Raw genomic sequence first — 27,853 nt, forward strand, 5'->3', positions numbered from 1 at the left:
CTACGTTGTCAATCACACGCACGCACACACATTTGACAGATAACAGCAGTGACACACCAGAGGCGCTGGACCGGTTTTGACAGAACGATGGTCCTGTGAATCGGACCTGAAGGCAAGCGATCGATAATCGGCCAGAACATCGTCTCCCCGCTCAACCGTCTTGGCTCCGTCTCCTCCCCCCTCCTCTAAGTTTTAACGCTTGGGAATAGATAGAGACCTGGTAAAAGGAGCCGCAATCTGATAATAGCATACACCAGACCAGGAATGCGAACACGCTTCCTTGAAGCTCATTTCCCCAGATCTCGTGGCTTAGCCCGGCTCAAAGTCTCGAAAATCCTCACATGACCACACACTCGCGTTTCGCCGTCGGCTCTTGGCATCCGCACGTGGCCACGGGATCACTTTCCAACTCCATGGCATCCGCGAGGCTACCTTACTTTCCTTCTTTTGCATGCATCACCACAACCCGTTCGGAAACACTATCACGATGCTGCGCCCTCGCCGTCTACAAGCGGCATTACCAGGATTCATCAAGGGGGTAAACCAGGATTCAACAATGCGGTTGTAACATCCAAAAGGTATCTAAAAGAATCCTAGACATTTGGGAAGAAATCTCATTATGCATCATCCCATTTCCCGCCGCATTTCCAAGACTTCCCGCGACCTCATCGGATCCGAGCTTCCCTACTGCTTTTTGGAGGGGATAAAAGCAGTCACACCGCCCCGTGTATTAGACGAATCGTTTCGCTTGAATGGTGTGTTGCTCATATATCCTCTTACAAGCAATGCTTCTCCTCAGTTGATTGAATTTTTGTTACCCCGCAATGCGGTCTCGAATAGAAGAATGAGACGAAAAAGAAGAAGACGGAAAAAAAAAGGAAGAAACCGCCCCTCGCCTTGCTTTGTCAGTCAAAACCCAATATGCGGTTCCCAAGTAACATCCGTCTCATGCATTCCGAGACAGGTAGAGTAAAAATATCCTGCACGCCCACGCCCTATGCGACGACCGCTTCGTGCCCAATTCATCCCATCAATGCATGTCTCATTGAACCCTTTTCTCCTCTCTCATGCTTTCCTTTATTTGTCTCTTTTCTTACCTATGCTGGATTATTGCAATTTTTTTTATTGCGTGCGGTAAAACTTCTTGTAGAGAAGATGCAGCAACAAATTGACATTCAGCTTGAGGGCCCCTTCAAAAAGGTTCATGAACTGGTGGGCCTCGAACTGGGCCTGCAGCAGATCCTCAATGGGTACCTCTGCGCTCGCTCCCGGCATCTGGATGTGGCCGCGGGATCCCTCGAGCGAGAAGATGCCTACTTCGTCACACGAGATGGTGAGGTTGACCCTCTCCCAATCGGTGACGCCACTCCACCCGACGAGCACGCCTTTCTCCGCCAGAGCTCGAGCGCTATATTTGTAACTGCCAAACTTGGGAACCCGGCCGCTTCGTTCCAGTTCGCGCTGATGGTTGTACTGTTTGGTGAACGGAAGCAGGAACCGTTTCTTTCTGTTAAAATGACGAGATTGAGTCAGCGTATGGCGACACACTTGGACCGTGCTTATAATGTGGGGAGGTGGGGGAGATGGATGGAGATCCCATCCGGGGATCGGAGATGTGAGCACACTAAGAGAATTGTCTAGACTTACCCCTTGTTTTTTTGCAATGTCGCCATTGCTGACTCAATGTAGTCGTCATAGCTCTTCCGCTGTTGCTCGAGGTACTTGGCCTTCTCGTGCAAGTTGGCGAGCGTTGATCGGACACCTTCCAGTTCACGCTGGCGCTGTACACGTCTTCGGCTCTTGGTCCTGATGTCGAGGGCGATGGCGTTGAGAATATCTTGGTAGTAGTTGTGCTTGGAAATTCTGCCCATAAGCTCCAATCGCATAATGTTTTCAAGCGCCGTACGCTTAAGGTCGTAGTACGACATCCGGGTCACATCCACCATGTGGGCGTCCGAGTACGCGCCCTTCGTATTGGCGTCGTTGACTCTGTCGTCACGCAGTACTGACCGCCACTTGTGTTCATCCTCGGGATTGATGGGCTTGACCAGGATCTCGAGAAGATTGGCGCCAGTCTGCACACGAATAATGTACAGGATGCATCGCTTCGTCTCCATGAAGAGAGCCTTAACCTCCGCATCCGGATCGTCAATGTCATGGAGCTTTGGCGTGAGGTATAGTTGAATGTCAGAAGAGCCCGCTGTGAGCATCTCATTCTCGTTGTTCTTGGCACTACCCAAATCTTGCAAGATTTCGCGGAGAACGTCGTCTCGGTTGGGGCATACCGTCGGGAGGTCGCCAACGATGAGATTATGAATCGCGAAGATATCCGTCATCTTGATGTACAGAGTTGGCTTGTTCTTGGAGTACAGGTCGTTGAACTCATCAATATCGAAATTGCGCTCCGCATCTGGTACCGAGATGAGGTCGTGGGTGATGTGAGCCAAACGCTCCATCGACTCGCCCACGAAAGCGTTCAGGGGTTGGAGGTAGATGTTCTCGCCGCCAAACGGCCTGCCCGAGGCGACCTGACCGAGCACTTTTGCAACCTCTCCGAGATTGCGCTTCTGCAGAGGGCTCAACTGCTTCTCAATGACACCAACGTTCTCGGGAGCGATCACAGCGGGCTGCATGTAGAAGCGCCAAAGCCAATTTGTGACGATCTGCAGAATATGGTGTTGGGGTTCTTTCTTGAATTGTTGGCAGAGAGCCTCGAACATTTGGCGACAAAGAAAACGGACTCCATATGGCATCTTTGGCAAGAGGTCCTCTAGAGCCAGTAGGTATTGGTCGCAGATTTCTCGTAGGTCGCGGAGATGGTCGATGAAGAGGTCCCTCGTCTCCGGGTCCTTGATGGCCATCTCCCGGGGAACATCTAGAGGGCGCCGGCTGGGGCGGCCGGTCCGTAGCTCTTCGTTATTAATGGCTGACCTGTAAATTTGTAGGGGGTCACTCTCCAAGTCAAGAGCTGGATCCTCCACAATGTTGTCGCGCACGATAGGGCCAAGAAGCTCCCGGAGGTACTTCCGGTCGCGGGGGGACCGTGTGTAGTTCGCAAGGAGCTTTGTCCAGAAGTAGTTACCCCGAAGGTAGTCTTGGAGGTTTCTGCTGCTTTCGATCTCTTCCCGCATTGCCTTGGCGAGGAGCTTCAGGAGGTAGTACTCCTCACGACGCTTCTGAGCGTAGCCAAACAGCCCCATCATCAGGTGCTCAATACGCTTGCATTCTTTCTCAGGGGTGCCCTGCTCGCGGATGCGCTTGAAGAGGCGTCCAAGGTATTGAGGCTGCGTCTGGAGGTTGAAAAAGAGCTGTTGGTACGACTCCAGCTTCTTCCTCGAACTCTTGTTCAATGCCTTCAAGTCAAAGTGGTTGGCAGAAGAAATTGACGAGTTGGCCAAAAGACCGATGGAGTGGCCACCGTAGTTGCTCTGGTGCCTGACAACCTCGTCCAGAGTGATTTTGTTCTTGACGAGGAGCGCAATCTTGATATCCAGCTGGTCGATGTACTGCTCCAGCATCTCGTTTTGGCGGACTTGCGTGACCACAGTCTTTCGTAACCTCTCAAACTCGATTTCCTCGTTGAAATCGAAATCACTGTCGTTGAGAAGGTGGACGAAGTTCTTGACGGCGTTGACTGGGGGATCTTTACCATGGGTAAGACTCTTGTATGCGTCTCCTTGGATCTTGGCACGAACGAGGCTCTGGATTTTGACGACCTTTTCCATGTTCTCCTTGAAGAAACGCTTCTTCTCCTCGAATTTAGCTCGAACGACGAAAGCCTTGGCCGCAGCTTGCATCTCAGCGATCGTCCCTTCTTCCTCCTCGAGATCTGAAATGAGGTTGAAGACATCTCCCCGCACCATCATGGCGCGCGCAAGCCCTTGCAGCTTCTCAATGACTGGTGTGTGAGACTCAAGCTCCTCGAGCTGCGCCGCGTGCTGTAGGCGATGCTGGTAGCCCCGTATGCATGCCTGGAGCTTGGTGATCTTGGGCTCGGCGCGAGAGAGTGCATCTTGCTCGGCGGCAACGCGGCGTCGCTCCATCATGGCTCGGATGAGAGATTGAAGGCCGATAAAGGTTGCCTCGTGGCTGTTCAGGTCATCAAGTACCTGAGCGACATCCCGGCGGACGGCTCCAGCTCTGACATGAGCTTGAAGGCTCTCAATCTCACAGGCATGCTTAGCAAGTTCGGCATTTGTCGTTGCAACTTCTCTGCGCGCCGAGTTGCCTCGCACTATTGCTTGAAGGAGTTCGACTTCGGCGATATGCTGGCTGAGTTCTGCTATCGTCACTGCGACCTCGGCGCGAACTTCTCGGCCTCGAATTGCTGCTTGGAGGCTCTCGACCTCGGGGGTGTGGTGACTGAGTTCAGCTTTGATTGCTGCCACGTCACTTCGGAGGGTCTGACCTCGGATCGCGGCTTGAAGAGCAGCCCATTTTGGTGCAGAGCCTTGCAGATGCTCCTGCTCTCGCAAAATCTGATCTCTAGTCAGCAGTGCCCTGGCAGCAGCTTGTAGGCTGACGATGCTGTCGGTCTGTCTATCCAGAAGTTCAAGGTCGTCCGCAATCCGTCCTCTCAATAACATTCCACGGACAGCCGCTTGGAGGTTTTGGACTTCTCCAGACGTCTGAACCGTCTCTTGTTGTTGACTAACGAACTCCTTTCGGACCAAGAATCCCCTAAATGCTGCCTGGATTTTCCGCACAGGTCCGGTGTGGCGGGCCAACTGAGATCTCTTGTCTCGTACCTCATCCCGGACCTTCTTGGCCCTAACAAGACTCTGTAGCTCCAAGATATCGGGCTCAAGCATTTTCCAAAAGCGTTGCTTGTTGGCCATCCTGTTTCGAGTGAGGAATCCGCGAGCAAGGCTTTGCAAGTCGACCGCGAAGCATCGCATCTGAAGCCGGTAGCCGATGACTTGACGAGCGAAATCTCCACGAATGAGGGCTTGGAGATTGATGAGCGACCCTTCGACACCCCACAGTTGCTGCATGGTGTCTCCCAAGCGCATTCTGACAACAGCTCCGCGAACTTGTGCCTGCAGCTCAACGATAGCCTCTCCACTCTCACCTAGCTCGCGATCGATCCTCTCTTCCTCGGTCTCTTCAGGCTCAGGGGTTGCAGGCTCTACACCAAAATCGGCTCCCATGTTGCCGAAGCTGGGCATATTGGCCCCAAGTTTATCGAGACCTTTCTGCATGGCCTCGAGCTCATGATGCTCAAACTCGAGCTGGCCAACAAGGTTCCCAATGCGGAAGTCTACTATTCCTTTTCTGAAGAGCAGCCAACTGAGAGCGTGGATGCAGTGAATGACTTTGGGGATGTTTTTCTTCTCGTAAAGATCGATCAGCTCAAATCGGAAGAGGTCTGGGAGTTCGACTTCATCCAAGTATCTGAAGAAGATGGCAATATTGTCGGAGTGCCGGAACTGTAGTTTTTGATGTCGGAAGATGCGGAATCTTCGTTCGGGATTTAAAGCTTCGACAACCTCCGCGAGTGTGACGCCGTCTCTGAGAGCTTCTTCCAGTTCGACGATAGGGGGGATCGACTTGTGCATGATATCCTCGATCCATTCTTTTGCCTCACCGATGTGGCAGAGGTATTCATATGCCTGAAGGAACTGGCGCTGCTTGTCCATCCAATTCCTCCCTTCCCAGCCATATCCACCGGTACGCTGACCGGCTCGACTTGCATTTGGCTTGTCTGCCCTCTGCAATCTCCGTCGACCTCTCAGGCCGACCACTTCTTGTGCTGGGGTTGTTATCGCAAACTCGTCGGCAGACTCGGATTGCGCAAGCTTGGATAAGGTACGCAGCTGGCTTGTGGATGACCGGCCTAGCTTCTCAAGATCCGGTCGTGCCAGAGACGTGGAATGCGAAGTGGAAGGGGGTTCGTAGGCATGAGGTAAAGCTGCACTCCCTCGGCTGATTGAGTCGGAACGACCGAGCATCATCGAGTTCGGGCGGATGGCTAGGTTTCGAGATATTGGCGTCGGGGAAGTGCTGCCGTCGTACTGGGCGTGTGACAGCTTGCCGCTGTCTACACTCTGGGTGCGTTCATGGCGATAGCTTTGTCGAGGCGGTGACAGAGTCGAGGCTGACGTCTGTGCCTTGGCAGGAGATGAAGAAGCAGGGGCTTGAGGAAGCGGTCGTAGAGATTGCCGTGTCATGGAGTAGATGTTGTTGTCTTGGTCCCTCTTGCGTTCGACGTTCTCTCCTCCAAAAGAAACTTGATGCAACCGTGAACCATCACTCTTGCCCCTCTTATGAGAACTTGGTATTGAGTACCCGCTAGAAACTGAAGAGAGTTGAGTACTCGCTCGGCTATTCTCAGAGTACAGAGAGTGCCCTGAGGAAGCGAATGACGAAGCAGTAGAGGACTGGCGGTTGATGTTGCTGGGGTAATCCAGGGTATGCGATTGTCTGAGAGGGTGCGGCCGGTGCGACATGGTGGGCGAAAATTAGGATACCGGAGGAAGCCTACAATCGAAAATCTGTGGACTATGGCATTCGGATGACAACATTAGGGCGCCTTTGTCGGACGTCGGCAGATATGCGGCAGGTTGGATCAAATTTCGACCTCGCGGTCTCGTCTCTTGGTCGGGCAGTCGATTCGGTTTCTATGATGCTCGGCGGAGATATCGGAATCAAGCAGGGGGAAAAGTTTAAAATTCGAAGCGGCCGGCGATGGTGCGGCGAAGCGCGCGTGAGGAATGGAGGTCGGACTCTCGAAAAAAGAGAGCGCGCACTGCGCAAACAAAGAAGATGTGGGCAACGAAGGCGACAACGGTGACAAGGGCAATGATGATGGGAAGGAATATTTCGGCTGAAGATATTCGATGTGCTGACCACTTCACGCCAGTCCAGCCTCCAGCATTCGAAGGGCGGTCGCAATCTCGTCAATCGACCAGGTGTGGGTGGGATGTTGGGTCGTATGGAGGTCGGGCAATGGAGGGGGAGATATGAGAGTGGGAGGGCGTTGGGACCTGATAAGGCAGTTTGTTTGTTTACTGCTGCAGCTGGAGGGCGGCAACCAGCCCCCTTGCAACAAGGGTGCCACTAAGACCCATGAGACGAGTGGGAGGCCACGGAAATCCGTGTGGCTTGTGGCTCTTGCTGGCCCCTGCATCGCATCCGGCCGCCCTTTTGAAGTGGATACCGATGCAACAATCTTCCGTTGCACGGCCCTCCGCCCCGCCTCCGCTCTCTGTCAATTGGGTCGTCGTCTGCTTTTCTCTGGGCCAGGCGCTTCTGCGGAGAGCTTCTGGTCAACAACACGATGGCCCGGTGAGGCCCAAAGCTACAAGGTCGATCTGGATACATGTTTAGGCACTCCTCTTGGAAAACCTGTCACCGAGCGGGCTAAATCGTCGCCGCTCATCTATCCTGATTGACAGATGCCATTGCCTACTCCTTTCAAAACCTTTGACACGTCGACCAATCTGGCCTAATTGATCGTCTGTCGCCCTGGAAACATTGCCCAACCTCTGGATGAGCCAAGATTGCAGACATCATTGATGAGGCCAAAGTTGTTGGATAAAAGACAGTCGGGAACATGACTGCTCTCAGCACGATCCCAGGATCGTAGTACGATGCGAGGGACACTTGTCGAAGACTTGGTCTTTATCTGTGTCACCCCCGTTCTCTAGCCTGATGCATTTCACTATTTGTAAAACGCCTTCGTGCAGCATTGTATGTACCCGCCAATACGAGTGCTGTAGCCATTTGAGAGTTGTATCATAAGTCAAGGTAACCTGCTCGACCGGTGGGTGAGTTACTAACAATTTGTGTACTCGTTCCTTGGTCAGTACGAGGACGGTTGTTTTGCCTTGCTTCTTTTCTTTGTTCCTTTTTAGTATCGTGGATAATGAATCAGCCAATCACAGCCCACCATGGCTCTAGTGTTGACGTGCCGCTGGTTGTGGGAAGCCTTCGGTGTCACCTCTCGATGGATGAACAAACGTTTCTGAGGTTTAGGTAGCGCACGTTAGTTGCCGTTACCGACAGATATACCCAGGCAGATCAAGCCGCGATGGATGTACACTCATGTCCAATAAACCAGAAGCGTAGCGCCGAATGCTTAATGTTGAAAAACCTTCATGTGGCGCAGAATGCCTAATAGGTAGGTCATTATATACGTACTTCCAAAAAGTCGCAGATGAGTCCTCGGGAACATGTAGAATGAACTTTGAGAGTTGCTTGTCTAGGCTCCTTGCTGCTGCGCTACCTTGCCTGTTCGGTATCCCAACGCCTCTTGCTCCCGAACGCGACGTGCGCGAGCACGGTATCAACTGCTGTCCGCGTTTGGGGGCTCTGTCCAGCTCTCGCAAAACCAGCAAGGATTACCCTGCTTTGACCAACCAAAGGCTACGTATCCGTACGGATAGATGCAAACTCTGCAGGACATTTCTCGACAAGGTACCTTGGTTTTCGTCCGGAGTGAAAACTTTTCTCCGCATGTTATGAGGTCACACGTCAGCAATCGAATGAAATAAGACTGAAAGGATCATTCGATTATAATGATCTGAGATGCAGTAGCAGCATTTGGACTTCCCTGACTTCCATGCCAACTTCATAGGGCCTCCAAGGTTCCCGACGGGTTTGCGCCATATCTTGGGTCCCCGATAGTTCTTACATAAGGTATTTAACAATGCTGGATCTACCGGCGGCTACCTGACTTGGCGACACTCTACCAAACGTGTGCTGGACGTCTTGGATCTCCTAACCCCTACCTCTGGGCTAGACATCGTCGTTTGGTCATGCAAAGCGCAAGTGAGCGGAAGAGAATACATAATCTCATCCTTCCGTTGGTAAAGTGACCTAACTTATGCGGACAGAATGTAGGGACCGGGAGGAACAATGCTGAGGTAAGGTGATGCTGAACACAGTAGAGGTATCTGCATGAGAGTTGCGCCGCACTGTAGCCGCTCACCGCCTGCCGCGTCTGCCCCTCCTTCCGCCGGTCGCGCACCGTTCACCTTAAAAAATTTCCTGCGGGGTGCCGTCTCAAGATTTTTTTTCCCTTCTTTCTTACGGGAAGAAGAGACATAACCAACCTTAGTTTTCGAATCGACCAAGCTTTTGTTCCTTGGTCTTCTTTTCGAATTACTAGCAGTTCTTCGACTCCGTTTTCCTACTTTCTTCCTTTTACCCTGGAAGAAACAAGAAAACTACTTGTTTAGCAAAAAAGATGCCTTCCACCAACGGTATCAACAGCGCCAAGGTGCTCGACTCCAAGACCGCCCTCCAGGTCTTGAAGGAGTACGAGAGCCGCGATGGCCTCGATATCTACGAGCTCATGGACACCAAGAAGCACGGTGGTCTGACCTACAACGACTTCCTGCTCCTCCCCGGCTACATTGGCTTCCCCGCCTCTGCGGTCGTTTTGGATTCCCCCGTCACCAAGAGAATCACCCTCAAGACCCCGTTTGTCTCCTCCCCCATGGACACCGTCACTGAGCACGAGATGGCCATCGCCATCGCTCTCCAGGGCGGTCTCGGTGTCATCCACCACAACTGCTCCCCCGAGGAGCAGGCCGACATGGTCCGCAAGGTCAAGCGTTACGAGAACGGCTTCATCATCGACCCCGTCGTCATCAGCCGCGACACCACCGTCGGCGAGGCAAAGACCTTGAAGGAGAAGTGGGGTTTCGGAGGATTCCCCGTAACAGGTTTGTCAACCCCCCCTTCCATACTTTTCTCCCACAAAATCCTTCCTCGCTTTACATGATTACAAACCTTTTTCAATATAACTTTCGTTCCACCAATTCGACGACCATGTCGTTCTGAGGAGACACTTTACTATGATCAAAGCACTTTTACATAAATATTTATTCACCTGCAGCTGCTACAATGTCAAAATTGACATGGCTAACAATCACCTGCAGAAACCGGCAAGCTCGGCTCCAAGCTGCTGGGTATCGTAACGAACCGCGACATCCAGTTCGAGGATGACGCCTCCCTCTCCATCTCCAAGGTCATGGTCACCGACCTGATCACCGCCACCGACGGCATCGACCTGCCCGAGGCCAACAAGATACTTGCCAAGTCCAAGAAGGGCAAGCTGCCCATCGTCGACAAGGACGGCAACCTCGTCTCCATGATCTCCCGCTCCGACCTGAACAAGAACCAGCACTTCCCCCTGGCCTCCAAGCTGCCCGACAGCAAGCAGCTCCTCTGCGGTGCCGCCATCGGCACCCGCCCCGAGGACAAGCACCGCCTCAAGCTCCTCGTCGACGCCGGCCTCGACGTCGTCATCCTCGACTCCTCCCAGGGTAACAGCATGTACCAGGTTGAGATGGTCCAGTGGATCAAGAAGGAGTTCCCCGGCCTCGACGTCGTCGGCGGAAACGTCGTCACCCGTGAGCAGGCCGCCACCCTCATCGAGGCCGGCGTCGACGGTCTCCGTATCGGCATGGGCAGCGGCTCCGCCTGCATCACCCAGGAGGTCATGGCCGTTGGCCGCCCCCAGGCCGCTGCCGTTCACTCCGTCAGCAGCTTCTCCGCCCGCTTTGGCGTTCCCTGCATCGCGGACGGTGGTGTCCAGAACGTCGGCCACGTCGTCAAGGGCCTTGCCCTCGGTGCCTCGACCGTTATGATGGGTGGTCTCCTGGCCGGTACCACCGAGTCCCCCGGTACCTCCTTCGTCTCTCGCGAGGGCAAGCTCGTCAAGGCCTACCGCGGCATGGGCAGCATCGACGCCATGCAGGACAAGAAGGCCGGCAATGGCGGCAAGGACAGCCAGAAGAGCAATGCCGGCACTGCTCGTTACTTCTCCGAGGGCGACAGCGTCCTCGTCGCTCAGGGCGTCACCGGCTCCGTTGCTCACCGTGGTCCCATCAGCAGGTTCATCCCCTACCTGTCTGCCGGTCTCAAACACTCCATGCAGGACTGTGGTATCCAGTCCCTCAAGGAGCTCCGCGAGTCCGTTGACAACGGCACCTTGCGCTTCGAGCTCCGTACCGCCAGTGCCCAGTTGGAGGGCAACGTGAACATGGAGTCCTACGAGAAGAAGCTCTTTGCCTGAAAAACGGCAAAGGCAACATCACAGATATGAGGAACGGTTACAAGACGTCAATGGGGATCATTCACCACATGTGGAAAAGGGTTTGATGAAAATCAGACACGGCATGTAGGCGATTTGGGAGGATACAAAAAACGGAGCAAAAAAAAACACAGCCTCCTCTTTCGGGAGTATATAGAGACACCTCGAGGGGCGAAGTAAAGACGGCTTTGGGTAGGGCGGCAGTGCTTCAAGTATAGCGGAGTTTTCGGAGTCATTTGGAGAAGGCGGCTTTCAGCCCCCTTGAGATGGATGATGCAGCGTACTGAATACCAAAATCTCCCAAGGAGAAGAAAAAATCAAAACAGGTTTCAATGATCATAACTGTTCGTTCCCCTTATAAATTTCCCTTGTGAGCTCTCGCGAGCAATATTCTGCAATGTATTCATGTGTACCTCTCTGCCTTTAACACCTATGAGACAAAACACGGAGAATCAGCCATCATCTATTTGCGCAGGCTCATCTGCCTCCAGCCAGCAGGTCCACAGAGATGTGTAGGCGCAGGCTCGCTACTCTCACGATCCTCGACAGCTAGATTTCATGAGTAGAGACGCCCATTGACAAAGACTTGATATTAAGCTCTTATAATCGGATCGAATCGTCTACTTGAAGAGAATAATGCTCATGTAGATATATCCAAGTGCCAATGACAACGAAACAGACAAATGATGCTTTTGATAACCGACTACAATGACCCAAATGAATGCCCGACTGATAAGCACAGAACAAGCCGTTACTCAACCTGCGATGCTAGACGCCAGGCAATGATGAACCCAGATATGCCACAAAGACAGGAAACAACAAACCAATGCCAGTAACAAGTTGAATCCTCGAAAGAGCTGGCCGTGAATCTCATATATGCGTTTCGTTTTTGTCGTTCTCGTTGAAACGTCAGGTACACGCTTAAAGAAGCATGAAAGTATCATGTCCGTCTTCAGAGGATAGCTACTCTAAGACCGGGAAGTACTGACGGAATCGTAGCCTGGTACCCCATTCTTCGCACTCAGCAACGGCGCCGTCTCGTTTGAGGTGACATTTCCGCTGCCCGAAGCAACGACACTGCCATCGCTGGCGTAACCCTCGTCGCTGACGCTCTCCTCCTCGTCATCGCTAATGTCGGGGGTCTGGGTCAGAGCATCGTAGTCGACCAGCATGTAGATGGGGATGGCGCCAATGATGGCCGTGAGCGCGAGGAACCAGTACGCGGTGATTACATAACCTCTGGCAACGCCCCAGCTGAAAGCAGCGCCGGCAACCGCGGGACCGAAAGCACGGCCGAAACCGCTGAACATGGTAGCGAAGCCGTTGAGGGTACCCAGGATACGGAGCGAAGAGGCCGAATTGGTCAGGAGGATAGTCATGCACGGGAAGCCGATGATGACGGCACAGGCTTTGACGAACATGACGATCAAGAGAGCGGTGTAACGTCCAGCAGTGCTCTCAAAAAGGACCACATAGGGGGCCAGGATGTAGACGATGGGAAACGTAAAGGCTGAAGAAATTGTCAGTTTGAACGTGGCGTCCACAGGAAAACCAAGTATACGCACCGCACGCGCGGAAACAGCGCAGGACACCAAAGTAATTGCAGAGAGGCGGGAAGACGAAGAATTGGATCACGCCGCAGGTGATGCCATAGATGGTGAAAATGGTGCCGATGCGGCCAGAGTCGAGACCAAAACCACCAGAAAATTGGAATGGTAGATTCGTGTTCTCCGGGGTATGCTCCTGCTTGGGGTAGTTAAGGAACACGGGGAGAACCTGGTCAAAGGCCACGGAGTGAAGGGCGAGGAAGGTGTAGCAGAGCAGGTTAATACTCGTCTGGGCTGTGAAAACCTCCCTCATGCTTGGTGCCTCCAGGGTCTTATTGTCCTCGACCGGGTGGGTTGGAGGAGTCTTGTGAGGTACCAAGGGTGCTGTAGCCTCTCCATCAACAAACGACGTGCGTCTGGCCCCAGCATGGTGGTGGTGGTGAGAATGAGAGCGGCGGAATGAGCGGGTGATACGCTCGCCCATAAGCAGTCCCCAGTCGGGTTTGTGGCGCTTGCTCTCAAGCGTCTCCTTGAGGAACAGAGTAGCGGTGGTTACTGAGATGAAGAAGAATACCGCAGCTATGAAATTGGGCAGGGCAAACGGATACGCCTTAAAAAACCAGCTGTCACCAAAGACTGTAGGGAAGCGGTCGGCGGGTCTGGCGAAGAATCCGCCAAATGCCGGGCCGAAGATCGAGCCAACAGACCAGATAAGAGGCATAATCGAAAAAGCTCGGGGTTGCAGCTCCTTTTCTGGCACCATCTCTGCGACCATGGTACGAATAATTCCAACTAAACCATTGTCAGCACTCAAACGTGAGATACAAATTAGTCAACATACCATTTCCGTTGCCACTTCCGAGAATAGCTCTCACGGTGATTGCCATGGGCAGACTCGTTGATATACCCCAGACACAGAAGAAGAACATTGTCGAAATCAGGCCGACAATGATTGTTGGCTTCCTTCCAAATCGATCAGAGGCTCTGCCCCACGGCACGGCGGTAACACTTTGAGAGAGTGAGAACACAGCGGACGTGATACCAGCCCATTTTGCGACATCGTTCTGTTCAATGCCGAAACTGCGAATCATCTCTGGGAGGTATGGGAAAACGGATGTGAGGGCGAGGGGCTCCGCGAACCGCGCAACGGCTGTGATCTCATTAGCATCAGAGTCTAGAATAAAGATGAAGGATGCCTGTCATGAGGTGTCGGACCGCATCCTGAGCCGAGTTGATATCAAATCTGCGTCCATCTTTGTTGCAGCTCTTGTACGTGCTGGACCATTTTCGTCTTGGTGATGTTGTGGACCTCATCGGTTCACATTGATCAGGCAGCTTGAAGGATCAAGAACATGCTAGAGTCGCATTTCGAGGCAGGTTTGGAATACGTGTGTCTAAAGACAGAATGGCGGCAACATGGCGAGAACACGCAAATTTCCAATCGTCTATAACCTTGTAGTCCAGCTACAGGACGATCCCACGGTAGCCACAACCCTCCCGTCGAATGAACTCCAAGTTGCTCGGCAATTGATACACGTGGTTCCTTGGCACTTGCCAGGCTCTGATTGTCACCCGTACTATCGGATTTTTTGCAAGCGCAGTAAAAAAAGAAATAGGAAAAAACAGGCGCCTAGACATGTTCTGAAAAGTGAGGTTGCCTTACCCAGAATGGCAAGCTGCTTCGCGGGCAACTTTGGCTTCGTCGGTTTTGTCATTGTGACGCTGGAAGGAGGGAGTATGTCTTGCTGAGACTATCTATCGGAGCCTTGCAGCTTGAATTTGCGAGGTTATAATTCGACTTCGACTTCTGAGCAGATGAATTGGGACTAGGACGCGAAGCAAGTGTCGAAGGAAAAGCAGCGGGGTGCGGATACGGTGCGATCTGCTATGCAACTTGGCAACAATAATGCCAAAGGCAATGGCGAAACGTAAGAACCGGAGGCGGCTACCACCTTCTTTAAACCGAGAAAAGTTTATTGGAGAATTGGGGAAGGAGAGAAAGAGTCACGAGAACAGTGGTAGCGGAAGGAAGAAAAAGACGGTTCGTCAAGCGCAAGCAAAAAACCATTGGCATTGATCCACTTTCCAACTGCAGGCTTGCGGCTGCACTGCGCCGGGCAGGGAATAGCGTGGACATGCATTTCGTGGTAGAGTTCCCGTGAAGGGTGCAACGATCCGGCGTCGAAGGGGACCAGACTCAATTTTCCCCCCAACCTGCGCCGATCCCCGCTCCTCTGCTGACGGAAGTTTTCTAGTCGATGACTGGCCGACGGCGCTTTGTTTGTGAAGGGGCCACGGGGCTAACCACCGCGAATTGGAGAATGGGGCCTTGGACGGCCATGCCTCCCGGGGAGTAGATGGAGCCTTGGAGATGGGAATTCCCGCTTGTCGCAGGACTGGCTTGGCAAGGCAAATCAGCGCTAGAGGTATGGGCAGAGCGACTTGCGATATCCTAGCGCATCAGCTCTGCCGTGAGGGATAGCGGAGGCGAGCGCGAGACGCGAGCAAAAGTGGCCAACGAGGTGCATTACGATGATGAGCAAGATGGGATGACCGCGGACGTCGTGTGTCTCGGAAACGATCAAGTGTTATTACCAAGGGGACGCTGGTTCGGCTTGAGCGGTGCCCCGTGTCTCCTATTCTCGGCTTTAGACTTGTCCAAGGAGCAATGCGCTGCAAGCCGACTCCATCGCATCTCCCTGTTGCTGAAGTGAAAGGACGTTGGCCTGGTCCAGGCGGTACGGCAGCGGGCGGAAGATCGGGAGGATAAGCAGTGTGCTAAGGTAGTGGCAGGGAGCATCGAAGTGGACAGGGCCGGCGTAATGCTTGAAAGACCGCAGGAAAAGGCCATCCGTTGTCGGCAGAGGCTTGGGAGTAGAAGTCGGTGAGGGTGTGCGAGATGCAACGGCTAGCACGGGCACGGAGGAGGGCAGGGGTTCTCGCTGTAGCCGGTTGGTGCAGCCGAAGAAGCTGATGGTGGTGCTCCTCCGCCGCCTCAAAACCAAAAAAGATGGAACGAAAAAAAAAAATTCGTTACAGTGCTGGAGCGCGAAGCCACCGCCCCCGCAATTGCCATGAATTGCCATAACGTCTAATCGTGCCCGGTGGGGGGTTGTCTTTTCCTGGCGGCATTTGGCCGACTTGGCCGACGCCGGGGCCGAATGTCGGGGCAAGTGCGACAAAGCTGAATCATCATCACGAGCCGTCCGGACAGGGCGATCATCTGCTTCCAGCGCCAGCGAAGCACTGGCAGCAAATCCGAATATGCCTATCCCAAGACACACGTCCTGAAAGCTGCGAGACAGCACACCGCCATACGAGATACACTGCAAAAAACGAAAAAGATATGTCTGATTTAATTGGGTAAGCACGTAAGGTAGAAAGAAGCCTGATTCGGAGAGTGGTGGTTGACAGGCAGCGTACTGAAAAGGACTGATTGGACGACATCCACCCAATCAATTGCGTGATCACCGACGTTGGCCGACACACGCAGCCACCGGAAGAGGGCGCCTCTTGACTCCAATCCGAGAAAAGCGGCAAAGGCGCTCTTTAGCCAAAGCTTAGATAAGAAGATCTAACACGTTGACCGTGACGACTGATTTTATGTTTAAGCTTCGGCCTGCACTGCTATCGGCGGAATATGAGACGGCCGATGCGGCGTCACGGGACGGCATGCTGGGGCCGTCGATGCAATGTGCGGAAAGCCCCTCCGAATTCTCCTTGAAAGATTTGTTATCGCCGCCTATCTTGAGTCCGGGTTTTGCCAAAAATTCGGCACCGAGGCGCCGATGACCCGCTCACGTTCCCCCTCGCCTGAACGCCTAAATCAGGAAGGAGATCCAGCGTTTAGCAGAGCTGCGCAATCACGTCTGCGGTTGCCAGTGTCAGTGGAGGAATCACCAGGCGGCGGCAGCTGATTGGCAAAACCACGCTGATGCTGATAACATCGACGAAGCACGCAATGCTCGTAGCAACTTCAACTCTGTTTCAACTACATCTCTGGCAAAAGGCGCAGAGATAAATGTTGGCGACGTTTTTGGATTCCGTGTTGCAAGATGGCGCTAGAGTAAGTCGTTTTCCTCTGTTACCGTGAGTAACTAGGTAGAGTAGCTTAGTGAGAACGTACTTCAGCTTGGTGTGGCTGGCGGCGACGGGATGATGCAACCGTCTTCGTCAGCCACACGTGCTTCCGCGTCTCACACTCCTACCTACATCACATCATTCACCTCATCGTCGAACCGCTCGTCAATGAGCTATCAACGCATGAAGCGAGCATGCTTTTGATACATTCACGCTGACTCAAATTAGAAAGCGATCCGACGACAAAATGTCTAATGAGCGAACGCCGCTTATCACCAATGTCTACATTGGTGATACGCGCCGCAGGTACCCGAACCATGTCCTACGCCGCTTCTGCACCGTTGCGCTCTCGTCCATCCTCGTCTTTTGGTCCATTTTCTTCGTAGTTGCGCTCTTCATAGACGAGCCTCCTCGTCACCATGGCCACCACCACCACGGCTGGTCCTGGACGAACAGCGTCAATAGCGCCCCCATTACCCACGAGGAAGTGCAAAAGATCCTCTTTGAAGTCCCCTCGTCTGAGAAGGCCGAGGAATGGAGCAGATATTACACTGCTGGTCCCCATCTGGCGGGTCAAAACTACTCTCAGGTAACTCTCTCACAGTAGATATCAAGGCAACACTATCTTACAAGGTGTAACAGGCTTTGTGGACCAAACAAAAGTGGGATTCCTGGGGCGTGCAATCGGAGATCGTGTCATACGACGTCTACCTGAATTACCCCATCGATCACAGTCTCTCCCTGCTCTCAAAGACCAAGGAGGACGAAGAGTCTACCTGGACGGTAGAGTTCAAGGCTGCTCTTGAGGAGGATGTCCTCGATGAAGACCCCTCTTCGGGCTTGGAGGACCGGGTGCCGACTTTCCACGGCTACTCTGCCAGCGGCAATGTCACAGGATCTTTCGTCTTTGTCAACTACGGCACGTACCAGGACTACGAAGACCTCATCAAGGCCAACGTCAGCCTCGAGGGCAAAATCGTCATCGCCAAGTACGGCGGCATCTTCCGTGGCCTGAAGATCAAGCGCGCTCAGGAGCTAGGCGCCATTGGCGCTCTTCTCTACAGCGACCCTGGCGATGACGGCAAGGTGACCGAGGAGAATGGATATGAGGCTTACCCCAACGGCCCTGCCCGTCACCCGAGCGCTGTTCAGCGCGGGAGCGCCCAGTTCCTCTCCCAGCGCCCCGGTGACCCATCCACCCCCGGCTATCCCTCCAAGCCCGGCGTGCCTCGTGCTCCCGTCGACGACGCGACGCCGTCTATCCCATCTATCCCTATCTCTTACGCTGATGCCCTTCCTATTCTGAAGGCTCTCAACGGCCACGGTCCCTCCGTCAAGGATTTCAACAAGTACTGGAACAGGAACCTCGGACTCAAGTACAAGGGTGTCGAGTACAACATCGGCCCGACTCCCGACAACGTGGTACTGAACCTCTATAATGAGCAAAACTACACCACCACGCCTTTGTGGAACGTTATCGGCATCGTCAACGGTACCATTCCCAACGAGGTCGTTGTCGTCGGCAACCACCGCGATGCATGGATTGCTGGTAAGTTGGCTTCTGTACTAGAAGACGATCCAAGTACTAACACGACGCAGGTGGCGCTGGTGACCCCAACAGTGGCTCCGCCGTCCTGAACGAGGTTATTCGCGGCGTCGGCGTCGCCATCGCTAGCGGCTGGAAGCCCACTCGCACTATTGTCTTCGCCAGCTGGGACGGCGAAGAGTACTCCCTGATCGGCAGCACCGAGTGGGTGGAGGAGTACCTACCCTGGCTCTCCGAGGCCTCGGTCGCCTACATCAACGTCGATGTCGGTGTCCGCGGCCCCAACTTCAACCCCTCCGCCGCGCCTCTTCTCCACCGCGTCCTCCGCGAGGTCACCCAGCTGGTCCCCTCGCCGAACCAGACCGTGCCAGGCCAGACGGTCAGCGACGTTTGGGACGGCACCATCAGAACCATGGGCTCCGGCTCCGACTTCACCGCCTTCCAGGACTTTGCGGGCATCCCCTCGCTCGACTTTGGCTTCGGCGGCGAGAACGAAGACGTCGTCTACCAGTACCACTCCAACTACGACTCCTTCCACTGGATGAAGGAGTTTGGCGACCCGGGCTTCATCTACCACCGCACAATGGCCCAGATCCTCGGCCTCGTCGTCGCAGAGCTCACCAACGTGCCCGTGATCCGCTTCAACGCCACCGACTACGCAGACGCGCTCACTGGCTACGTCGACCAGGTCGAGGCCAAGCTCACGGCCACCGCCGAGCACGCCTCGGACGAGGAGGAGCTTTTCCGGATACGCGCCGCCGTGGCCGTAGCCGACGCTGACGCCAAGGGATCCCTCTCGCAGTTCCGTACGTCGCTGCAGATCCTCCGCACATCCATCGCTGCTCTGCGTGAGAAGACGGTGAAGCTCGATGCCACGGCCGGCTTCGTTGACTGGGAGCTCAAGTACGGCGATATCCCCTGGTGGAACCTATACCGCAAGGTCAAGCTCGCCTTGGCCTTTGTCTGGGTCAATAGGTCCTACAAGGGCTTTGAGCGCAACTTTTTGTACCCTGGCGGCCTGGACGGTCGCTCTTGGTTCAAGCATGTCGTCTTCGCGCCTGGTCTGTGGACCGGATACTCTGGAGGTAAGTTTATTTATTCCCTGTGGTTGTATCCTCTTGGTAGTTGGGATTGATACTAACCTCGATGATAGCCGTCTTCCCTGGTCTGCAGGAAAGCATCGAAGCCAAGGACTTCAACAACGCACTCAAGTGGACTGGCATTATCAACGAGTGTATTGCCTCTGCCACCAAGAGTCTTTGAGCTCGGGTTTGGATGACAGCAGCCTATGTGCCATCTCGACACAAGCAATGAGTATATTGTTGAATAAATGGCAAGACATTTTTGTCAGATTCCATCCATAGTATATAGGCAGAAACTAGAGTAATGTAGTTCTCTAGTAGTACAATTAATCACTTAGTGAAACATTCACAAAATTCGTTGGGACATCATGCAATCATCGGACACATGATTTTGGTCTCTCCCATGGTAATAAGCGCAAATCGCTAGTATTTATCGAGGAATTTATGCGTCTATCGCCTTGGCTATTCATACAATAGGAAGAAATTTCCTCTCCTGACGCTCTCACTAAAAACAAGAGAAGAGATACTCTAGAACTTGTAGACCTGGTCGGGAGAGTATCCCAGCTCCTTGAGAACACCAACAAGCTCGCCCTGGTCCTGGGGGCTCTTCTTGTTACCCGAAACGGCATTCATCAGCCCAGGAGGACCGCAGACAAAAACCTTGATGTTGTCGCTCTTGGGCTCGGGGAGAACCTGCTTCAGCAGCTCCTTGGTAATGTAGCCCTTGTTACCAGCCCACTCCTTGGGCGGCTTGTCCAGCACGTAAAAGGCGCGGAAGCGCTGCGGGTACGTGTTCTCAAGCTCGGCAAGCTCCTTCTTGAGAAGGATGTCCTCCTCGGTGACGTTGCCAAACACGAGCGTCACCTTGGTCTTGTCCTCGGGGTTGTTGAAGATGGCGCGCGTGAGCTGGTACATAGGGGCAATGCCCGTGCCGCCGGCCACGAGGGCGATGTGCTCGTGCTTGTTGGGCGACCAGGGGTACTTGGGAAGCGGGCCCTTAAAGTCGAGGCGCTGGCCGGGGGTCAAGTCGTGTAGGTGCGTCGACATGGGGCCGTTGGGGTATTTTTTGACAATGAGCTCGAGGTAGCCCTTGGCGTCTGTCATTTCTTTAGTCTCAGGGGACTCTCTCTCTCTCTCTCACGTCACATCGTTGCTCGCTGGTAACATCTCATCACCGCGTCAAGACAAAAGGGGAGGGGGGTTACAAAGATGTAGACAGAATAGACTAACCCTCATCGCTGGTAGGAGTATAAGGCCTCAGCGTAGGCTTCTCGTCCTCGGGGCCCTTGTACTTGGTCAAGATGGCGCTGGCAACATCCAAACCAGAAACCATGTCGTCTTCGGGCAGCTTGAAGCGGAGCTTCTTGGTGTTGTGGTTGATAATCTCCGAGTCCTCGAGCTTGAGCGACACGAACCCTTGATCGCCACCCGTGAGGGCCTTCTTGGGCGCCGCGCCGACGGCCTCCTTGACCTTGGCCTCGGCCTTCTGGGCCGCCGGAGAGGAGCCAGCAAGGAAGTAGTAAGCGCCGCCCGCAACGGCGGCCGCGGCGCCGGCGTAGAGCGCCGTATTGGAGCTACTGCCCTTGGCGGCCGGCTCGGTAGCGTAGCGGCGGGCTTGCTAGTACGGAATTTACGTCAGCTTTCAGGTGCTCATCATTTCGAGAGGATTGAGAGTGATCATGCGCGTCTTTTGAGGCTGGGGGCAAGGGGTTGTGATGTTGCCGTGGTGGTGTGATGTAGTCGGGGAAACGCTCCGCGCGCAGCCGGAGGAGAGAGAGAAACGGCGTCATCAACAGTTATCTTACCAACTTAAGGGGTTGCGCGGCCCTGAAAGCAGTTCGGGCAAACATTGTGTTGGTTCAATTGGGAATTTCAGGGTCTGAGGAAGGGTAATTGACTGCGTCAAGAAGCAAAATTTGGTGTTAACTCGGAATGCACCAAGGATGTTTTGGCTGGGAGAGCTTAGGTATCCAAGACTCGCAACAGAGCTCGAAGCCCGCCATGGAAAGCTTTCACCGGGAGCAGTGCATGACGTAAAATGTCACGTGAGCTACTCTTTCCGTGCCCGATCCCCGCCGAACTGGCCGAGAGGTAGGTACAGTAAGCGGCCAGCATGTTGGAATCCCCGATGTGCATTTCTAAGCAGAACCAACAACATGCTCAAAGAGGCTCAGTGCCAATTACGCCATTCCACTGCGCACTGGCGAGGTGCAATCGGGTGTGGATGTTGAGAAGAATACCGGTACCTAAGCCGTTGTAAGTCTTCCGCTTTGGACGACGGGAGTTGACAGAAGGATCCACAACACAATCAACAAGAAGCATCATGCCGAAGAAACATTTCTTGACGTTCCCCGGGGGGAGGCAGTAGGGGGTTCACCCCGGTGATTATATACAAGCCAACAGCTTCAATCGCTGAGGACTTAAAAATAAGATAGAACTCCTCCCATCTTCAACAGGATCTAACGAGGTCCCGGGCATTCAAATGGCGAACCTTGCCGTCTTTCATCCTCGTTTTTGAACATTGATGCGTCCCTCCACCAGGCCTTGATCATAATATTTTCCATCATCCAAGTTACATGCTGAAAGCGACCGACCAGGGGCTCCTCTCTTTATGTCTCCCGAAAAATAACAACTATACGCCTCTTGATCGTCAAACCGAAACCAGAAACGCTCCTCCCTAACGTTCCTCATAGTACATGATTCGTGACAGGTTCCCAGAGGAGAAAAGAACCTGTCAGGCAAGAAGAAGCCTAGACTCGGAAGTCCGACATGAGTCTATGCTTCCTGACCGTCTCTCATCACCGCTCTGTGTCCATGGCATCGGGGTCTGCAGGCTTCTCGGTGGGGTTTGTTGCTTTGGGTGTGCTCGATCGATCCACTAGCTTACTCTCTGTCGTCGCCTCCGTCAAGGGGCTGACTTGAGAGTCCGTCTTCTTCGCCGTTGTGTCCTGACTGCCCCGTCGCATCATGCCGATATCCTGGTGCGAGGCCAGAGTTGGCGTGTTGGCCTGGCTGCCACCTCTCTGGCCGTGGTAGTGCACCACCTGTGGAGGGGGTTGGCCGGACTGGATGCCAAGCTGCTGTGTAGGGTACGGGTCCAAGTCCTTGCTGGACGTGGAGAACGTCGAGACCACAGGTTGGTGATATCCGTTGGAAGAGGATTGGCTTCCTGTCGGTGTATGACCCTGGGGGTGATGTTCCGCCTGTGTCGGTGTTCCAACATCGTTCGGCGATGTAGAGCCCTCACCAAGATTGCCGGTAAGACTATTCATTCCGCCTTCTATATCTCGTAGCAGACGAACGTACTCTTCGGGAACGAGTCCACTCTCCTGAGTTTTCGGGTCCTCGGCTACAAGCCAGCCTTGGCCGTGGCGATAGGAGACCCATATGATCTGACCTTCCAGCAAAGGCAATTCATTTTCGTTCTCTCTCTCAAAGTCAAAAAGTGCAACGGCTTTGCCGTGCATTTCTTCGTCAGGAGACGTGATGGTGAACTGGTAGTCCCGGGAGTATCGTGACTGGTCATCACCGCGGAAACCTGGAGAGGACGCGGAACTCGAAGCGTCAGAATAGGTCTCATGCTCGGCGTACTGCCGCGGGGGTAAGTCACCCAGCTGGTATGCGTGGCTGGAATGCCGTGCATCGCCGGGAGGGTAGGTGACATATTCTCCGCCAGGTCCATTCGCTTCCCCTCCTTGGTTCAAGTAGTATCGTTCGCTGCCATCACCGCTGGTTCCGACGTAGTAACCGCGTTCCCGTTGTTCGTAGTGTGCCGGGTGCAACATGTCGTTGGCTTCGTCGCGAGAATTTCTCAATCTTGCGGTTCCGCCAAGGGCTGCTGCGGAAGATTTGTGCTTTCGGTGCCTGGAGCTGACAACAGGGCTCGCCAAATCCTCATCTTCACTCCAGGGTGGGCCATCCCGAAATTCCATGGGTGGCAGATCGTGGGCCTTGCCAAAGCCTTCGGGTCCCCATGATCCAGTATCCCACGTCATTTTCGTTTCCCAGGCAGCGGGAGGATCAGAGAGACGACGAGACTCGCTGAGGGGAGTGCTGAGGCCAGAAGCAGGATGCGACGGCTCTGGCGGGGGGCCATAATGCATGGGATGCATAATTGGATATGCGAAATCGCGCACCAGGGTGTAGGAAAGGCTCGAAGGAAACATTGGAAATACGTGAGAAGGCGGTCGCGACCGCGACGGGACTGAGCCCGTCGAGTACTGCGACAAGCGATTCTTGGAAGCGTGCGACATTGGTCTCGGTGCGGTCGAGCGACGGCTGGGTGGTGATGTTATTAGTGGCGGTAGTGAGGGGTGATTCGGGTTGGTGGAGGGAGAGGCAGCTGCAGGTGGGGATGTCGCGGGCGAGGAGCTCTGGGACAAGAGTGTGGTCATTCTGAGATTATCGCAATCGTTGAGAAGCCAGCGTAAGGATGATAGGCACCCGATTCGCGGATCCTACGGCCTCGTGTGCCACCAAGCAAGCCGAGCGCTCAGCGATACCGTCGACCGCGCTCGTTGGCGAAAGTGAATTGGGAGTTGTATTGGCAAAAGCTAGTGTCGGGGCCACCAAGGCATAGATTTTGAGGGTTTGCGCAAGTGTTATCGTGAGTTCTGCTGCGCCGAGTCGGAGCGGGTTAGGCTATGCACGCGGCAGGCAGACTGTGTGAAGCGCAGTTTCGAGCGAGGCGAAGACGAACAGACAGAGTCGGGTTGAAAAGAAGGCGGAGCAACAGCAAGCGGACTTGCTCGCAAGGTGTCGCAAAACGAAAGTCGTCGCACGCGACGCTGAGGGCTGGAAATCGAATAAGGAGCGTCAAGAACTTAAGGCCGGGAGCGGACGAGCAATGGGATCGGCTCGCGGGATCGCTCGGGGGTTACGACAACAAGGAAGATGGAAGAAAGAAGAGCACAGGGTGGGCAGAGCGATGGGGGGGGAGGGGGGAGCGGTGGAAAGAGAAGAAGATGGGAAGAGGAGGAAGAGAGGAAGAAGTGAGGTTGGGAATAGTTCGTTTAGGTTCAGGTCGCCGGCGCTGCCCTGGTGCTCTTGTGCTGGGCAGCTGCTGCGCTGCGGAAAGAGAGTTCCAATTGTCCCGTCGCTTCTGCTGGTGCCGCCCTGGTTGGTGGTTGGATTGTGAGGCAAGGTACCTTAGGGTGCCAGCAGGAAAGGGAATAAAAAAGGTATATTGGAATATGCGTGCGCGAGGTAAGGTAGGTACTCCAAAAGAAAGTCGTCTGGTATGGAAGGTATCTGTAGGTAGGCAGCAGGGAACAGAGTGCCGCACCCAGAAAGCTAGAAGCGGCCGTGCCTCTTTTCGCTCGCACCAGACGATGCAGCAGTGAGCACAGATGGGACTGGACGTGACCCACGCTGGACTGCGACTAATGAGTACATGTACCCAGCTACCTCAGGTGTCTGTCGAGGGATTACACAACCTTGAAGTACCGAAGCTGTATGGAAAACTTCGTCTTCGTGGGGTTTCTTTTGGTAGGGCCAACTAGGTCAGTGAGCAGCCAAGCCAAAGCAACAGAACTTAGAAGAGCCTTTTCTAACGGTAGCCACCAGGAAGTGAGCGGACCACTTACCCCTTCCACTATCTCCAGCTACTTTTGAGTTTGGATCTTGAATAGCGACGAAGAACAGACACTGGACACCGACAATCGACCATCGACCCCCAACGCACTGGGACTGCACCTTGCTGCTTCTAAGCGCGTCGCGCAGTGATCCTACTGGCTGTGTGCAGTTGGAGCTGGCGGGAAGGGGGGGTGGAGGGGTGGTTGATAGAGGGGGGTAAGAAGGAGGGGAAAGCGTCAGGAGGGAAGGGGAGGGGAGGAGAGACAAAGGCCAGCACAACAGCGGGCGTGAGTAAGAAACCGAGAGCGGGAGAATGGAGGAGAGACAGACAGAAGGGGACAATACAGTGGTGGGAGGAGGGAGATGCGTGAGACGAAGAGGCTGATGAGCTTCCAGTGAGGTCCGACAATTGAGGAGAGAGGGACAAGCGATGCAGGCCACGCAGCAGTAAACAACTGACACCAAGCGGGAACAAGAGAGCAGCGACAGCAGCAGGTTCAGAACGTCGCGTCAGACAAGGCAGGGCAGAGCCGGGTGCGAGAGAGGAAGAGAGGGGGCTGAAGCCTGAATCCGGATCGATATTAATTTTGGCGGCGAACTCTCTCAAAGAAACTTGAACACAGTGACACAGTAGCCAGCAGATGCCAGAACGAGAGACGCCCCGAATCGAGTCAGCGCCAACAACGTCTCACCTCTGTCCTCTGCAATCGGCAGGCGTGTACTGGAACTTACTGCATCTGCCAGCTCTGCCGCCGACTGGCCCAGCCGGAAGGAATGCTCTTTGCGCTCAACTCTACCAATGGAAATCCCAACTCACATGGGTACCATATTCTGGAGACTTGTTAGAAAAACAGTAACAGCTCCACGGTCTCCAAATGCTGTGCAGCTCTTTGCAGGGGTCCGTCTGGTCCAACATGGTAACGCCAAGACCGCAAACCTCAACACGCCCCAAGGCAACGCCTACGGATATTCGTACCTGTTTACAATGTCCACACACACACATGCTCACTAGCATTGGCAGAGTACGGGGAATTCGTGTCCCCCGTCTGTGTACGAATACGCCCTCCACCGCTGCGCAGAACCCACGGTACCTTCGTAGGGTTGCCAGTGGAACTAAGATGAGGTACCTTGTATCCGTAATCCGTACTGCCTCACAGATGCTCACCTCTGCTTGCAGCCGTTGCCACAGGCGGGTTCTCATATTCCCGCCGTATTTTGCATTTGTCTGGCAGTCGATGACTTCAGTCCATCCGTCGTGAGGATTCTGGACTCCTACGAGCCTGCTGTTCATTCATCAGATTCAGGACTTATTACGCACCTCACGTTGCCCTTTTCCAACGGTCCCATCGTCAACTCAAGGGGATCCCTCGGTCCGCCTCACACCTTCTTCCCTGTCGATGGCTTTGCCTACGCGTTCGTCGCGGGTTCGGTTACAACCCAGGTACCAGACTGTATCGACCGAAATGCACACCAACGACGTTGAGCTGACCTCTTCCCCGCGTGGCCATGTGCCGGCCGCCGCTTCGCACTGCTTCGCAACTGCTCTCTTATCCACAAACAGCCAATTTCCTTGATCGTCCGTAGTTCAGACCACCCCCCTCTCATTAGGCATACCTGACACCATGATGGCCGTCCGCGCGTTAGATACGAATCACTGGATGTCTCCTCCCCAGGAAATCTCGTCTACAGCGTAAACTTAAATCTCACAGAGCCGCCCGTGCTCTCCGGTCCTGTCCAGCAGAAATCTGGCAAAGGACTGCTTTCACCTCCGGCCCGACTTACCGTGATATCCACTGTGTAGTCCGGCCTACACGGAACGGAGAAGCAGGCAGCAAACAGGGGATCGTCCGTATCTGAATGGCCAATGCTGGATATCTGGATTGGAACCCTTTCGCAGTATCCGTATGCTCAAGTTTTGCCCACTCTTCTCCCCGGCAACGGCCTAGAATCTTCACCAAATACAGAAGGAAGAAGCTTCGAACAAGGCACAAGCGGTGCCAGATGCTATTCTTGGTCTTTGGCCGGGCTGTCATCAATAAACCAATATTGGGTGCTCCAGCATTGGCCGGCGCAGATTCCCAATCAGGTCGCACCAAGGTCAGACAGCGGCCGGCCCACAGCTGATTAGCGAGGACGTCCCTGGCGCAAATCACAAAGTATCCAGAAACGGCCGTCCACTGTCATCAGTCTCGCTCTTTAGCCCGAACCGTAACAGTGGGAATCTTTGAATACACCTGCTGGGGGCCCTGACTGCTGCTCGCTCATCCCAGTATTGCGCGAACAGACATGGCCAGACCAAAAGATGACAGCAACAAAAGATCGATAATGAACACCGCGTTGCCCCCATCGCGATTTGCGTCGATGTGCCCAGGGACTTGGACTTGGACTTCAACATCAAGATGGCACCGAGTGCTGGATCTGTGCAGTCTTTCCCCCCACAGTGGACGGACAGCCTGAAGCACAAACAAAGAGCTTTTGTTTAGCCAAGCGCTATCTAGTTAGCTGCATCACCCGATCATCAGTGCGAACCGTGGGGCAGCTCGCAAGCCGACGGATGGCTTTGGTCGAAATTGTGGTATCAACCTCAGCCACCAGGGTGCCGGGTGGGAATGGGTACGAACTACGAACGATGGCGAAACTCGAACGCTGATCGGCGGGCTCCTGTAGGTAAATCCTCGACGCTTTAGCAGCGGCTGCAGCTTTTCGCTGTCGGCGGCCACGTGCGAAACAGCGGTCACCGATGGTTCCAATAGCACAATGGAACTGTTGTAATCAAGGATGGGCGAGAGAAGGGTAAGGCGATTCACAACTCATCAGCAAATCTCATCCTTTGCCGGGATGCAGCCAACTTGATGTTGGACCGCTGCCCGTCAAACTTGGGAAGCATCTGGACACCAGCAGGATGCAGCACAGCCAGCAGCGCAAGCGACGCTGCAGTGGAATAGTGATGCACAGCCTGACTGGGCCTAGGGCGAGCGGG

The 27,853-nt window shown here is 54.2% G+C and overlaps 8 protein-coding genes across 8 annotated transcripts; 2 read left to right on the forward strand and 6 right to left on the reverse strand.

Annotated features, from left to right (window-relative positions):
• Window positions 1–1,122: 1,122 nt before the first annotated feature.
• Window positions 1,123–6,449, reverse strand: CORC01_07994 (GTPase-activator protein for Ras-like GTPase; the record flags this gene model as incomplete). The annotated part of the gene is made up of 2 exons (XM_022619629.1): window positions 1,123–1,507; window positions 1,648–6,449. 2 exons carry the CDS (start codon window positions 6,447–6,449, stop codon window positions 1,123–1,125), a joined length of 5,187 nt encoding a protein of 1,728 aa, XP_022473833.1.
• A 2,741-nt stretch (window positions 6,450–9,190) lies between these two features.
• Window positions 9,191–11,026, forward strand: CORC01_07995 (inosine-5'-monophosphate dehydrogenase IMD4; the record flags this gene model as incomplete). Its single annotated transcript, XM_022619630.1, has 2 exons — window positions 9,191–9,671; window positions 9,888–11,026. The coding sequence occupies 2 exons, from the start codon at window positions 9,191–9,193 to the stop codon at window positions 11,024–11,026; spliced, it is 1,620 nt and encodes a 539-aa protein (XP_022473834.1).
• Window positions 11,027–12,012: 986 nt separating this feature from the next.
• On the reverse strand, window positions 12,013–13,876 carry CORC01_07996 (major facilitator superfamily transporter; the record flags this gene model as incomplete). Its single annotated transcript, XM_022619631.1, has 4 exons — window positions 12,013–12,554; window positions 12,610–13,383; window positions 13,433–13,787; window positions 13,865–13,876. 4 exons carry the CDS (start codon window positions 13,874–13,876, stop codon window positions 12,013–12,015), a joined length of 1,683 nt encoding a protein of 560 aa, XP_022473835.1.
• Window positions 13,877–14,637: 761 nt separating this feature from the next.
• Window positions 14,638–15,027, reverse strand: CORC01_07997 (uncharacterized protein; the record flags this gene model as incomplete). The annotated part of the gene is made up of 1 exon (XM_022619632.1): window positions 14,638–15,027. A coding segment is annotated over one exon (390 nt), but the record flags the coding sequence as incomplete, so codon positions are not given.
• Window positions 15,028–15,239: 212 nt separating this feature from the next.
• Window positions 15,240–16,265, reverse strand: CORC01_07998 (uncharacterized protein; the record flags this gene model as incomplete). Its single annotated transcript, XM_022619633.1, has 2 exons — window positions 15,240–15,885; window positions 16,171–16,265. 2 exons carry the CDS (start codon window positions 16,263–16,265, stop codon window positions 15,240–15,242), a joined length of 741 nt encoding a protein of 246 aa, XP_022473837.1.
• Window positions 16,266–16,918: 653 nt separating this feature from the next.
• On the forward strand, window positions 16,919–19,480 carry CORC01_07999 (PA domain-containing protein; the record flags this gene model as incomplete). The annotated part of the gene is made up of 4 exons (XM_022619634.1): window positions 16,919–17,260; window positions 17,314–18,220; window positions 18,271–19,302; window positions 19,371–19,480. 4 exons carry the CDS (start codon window positions 16,919–16,921, stop codon window positions 19,478–19,480), a joined length of 2,391 nt encoding a protein of 796 aa, XP_022473838.1.
• Window positions 19,481–19,827: 347 nt separating this feature from the next.
• CORC01_08000 (oxidoreductase NAD-binding domain-containing protein) lies at window positions 19,828–21,149 on the reverse strand (the record flags this gene model as incomplete). Its single annotated transcript, XM_022619635.1, has 3 exons — window positions 19,828–20,396; window positions 20,530–20,917; window positions 21,105–21,149. 3 exons carry the CDS (start codon window positions 21,147–21,149, stop codon window positions 19,828–19,830), a joined length of 1,002 nt encoding a protein of 333 aa, XP_022473839.1.
• A 948-nt stretch (window positions 21,150–22,097) lies between these two features.
• On the reverse strand, window positions 22,098–23,693 carry CORC01_08001 (SH3 domain-containing protein; the record flags this gene model as incomplete). The annotated part of the gene is made up of 1 exon (XM_022619636.1): window positions 22,098–23,693. The coding sequence occupies one exon, from the start codon at window positions 23,691–23,693 to the stop codon at window positions 22,098–22,100; it is 1,596 nt and encodes a 531-aa protein (XP_022473840.1).
• Between the last annotated feature and the right edge of the window lie 4,160 nt (window positions 23,694–27,853).

The sequence above is a fragment of the Colletotrichum orchidophilum genome (assembly GCF_001831195.1).
Source record: "Colletotrichum orchidophilum strain IMI 309357 chromosome Unknown Scaffold_66.1, whole genome shotgun sequence".
NCBI classification, from domain to species: domain Eukaryota; kingdom Fungi; phylum Ascomycota; class Sordariomycetes; order Glomerellales; family Glomerellaceae; genus Colletotrichum; species Colletotrichum orchidophilum.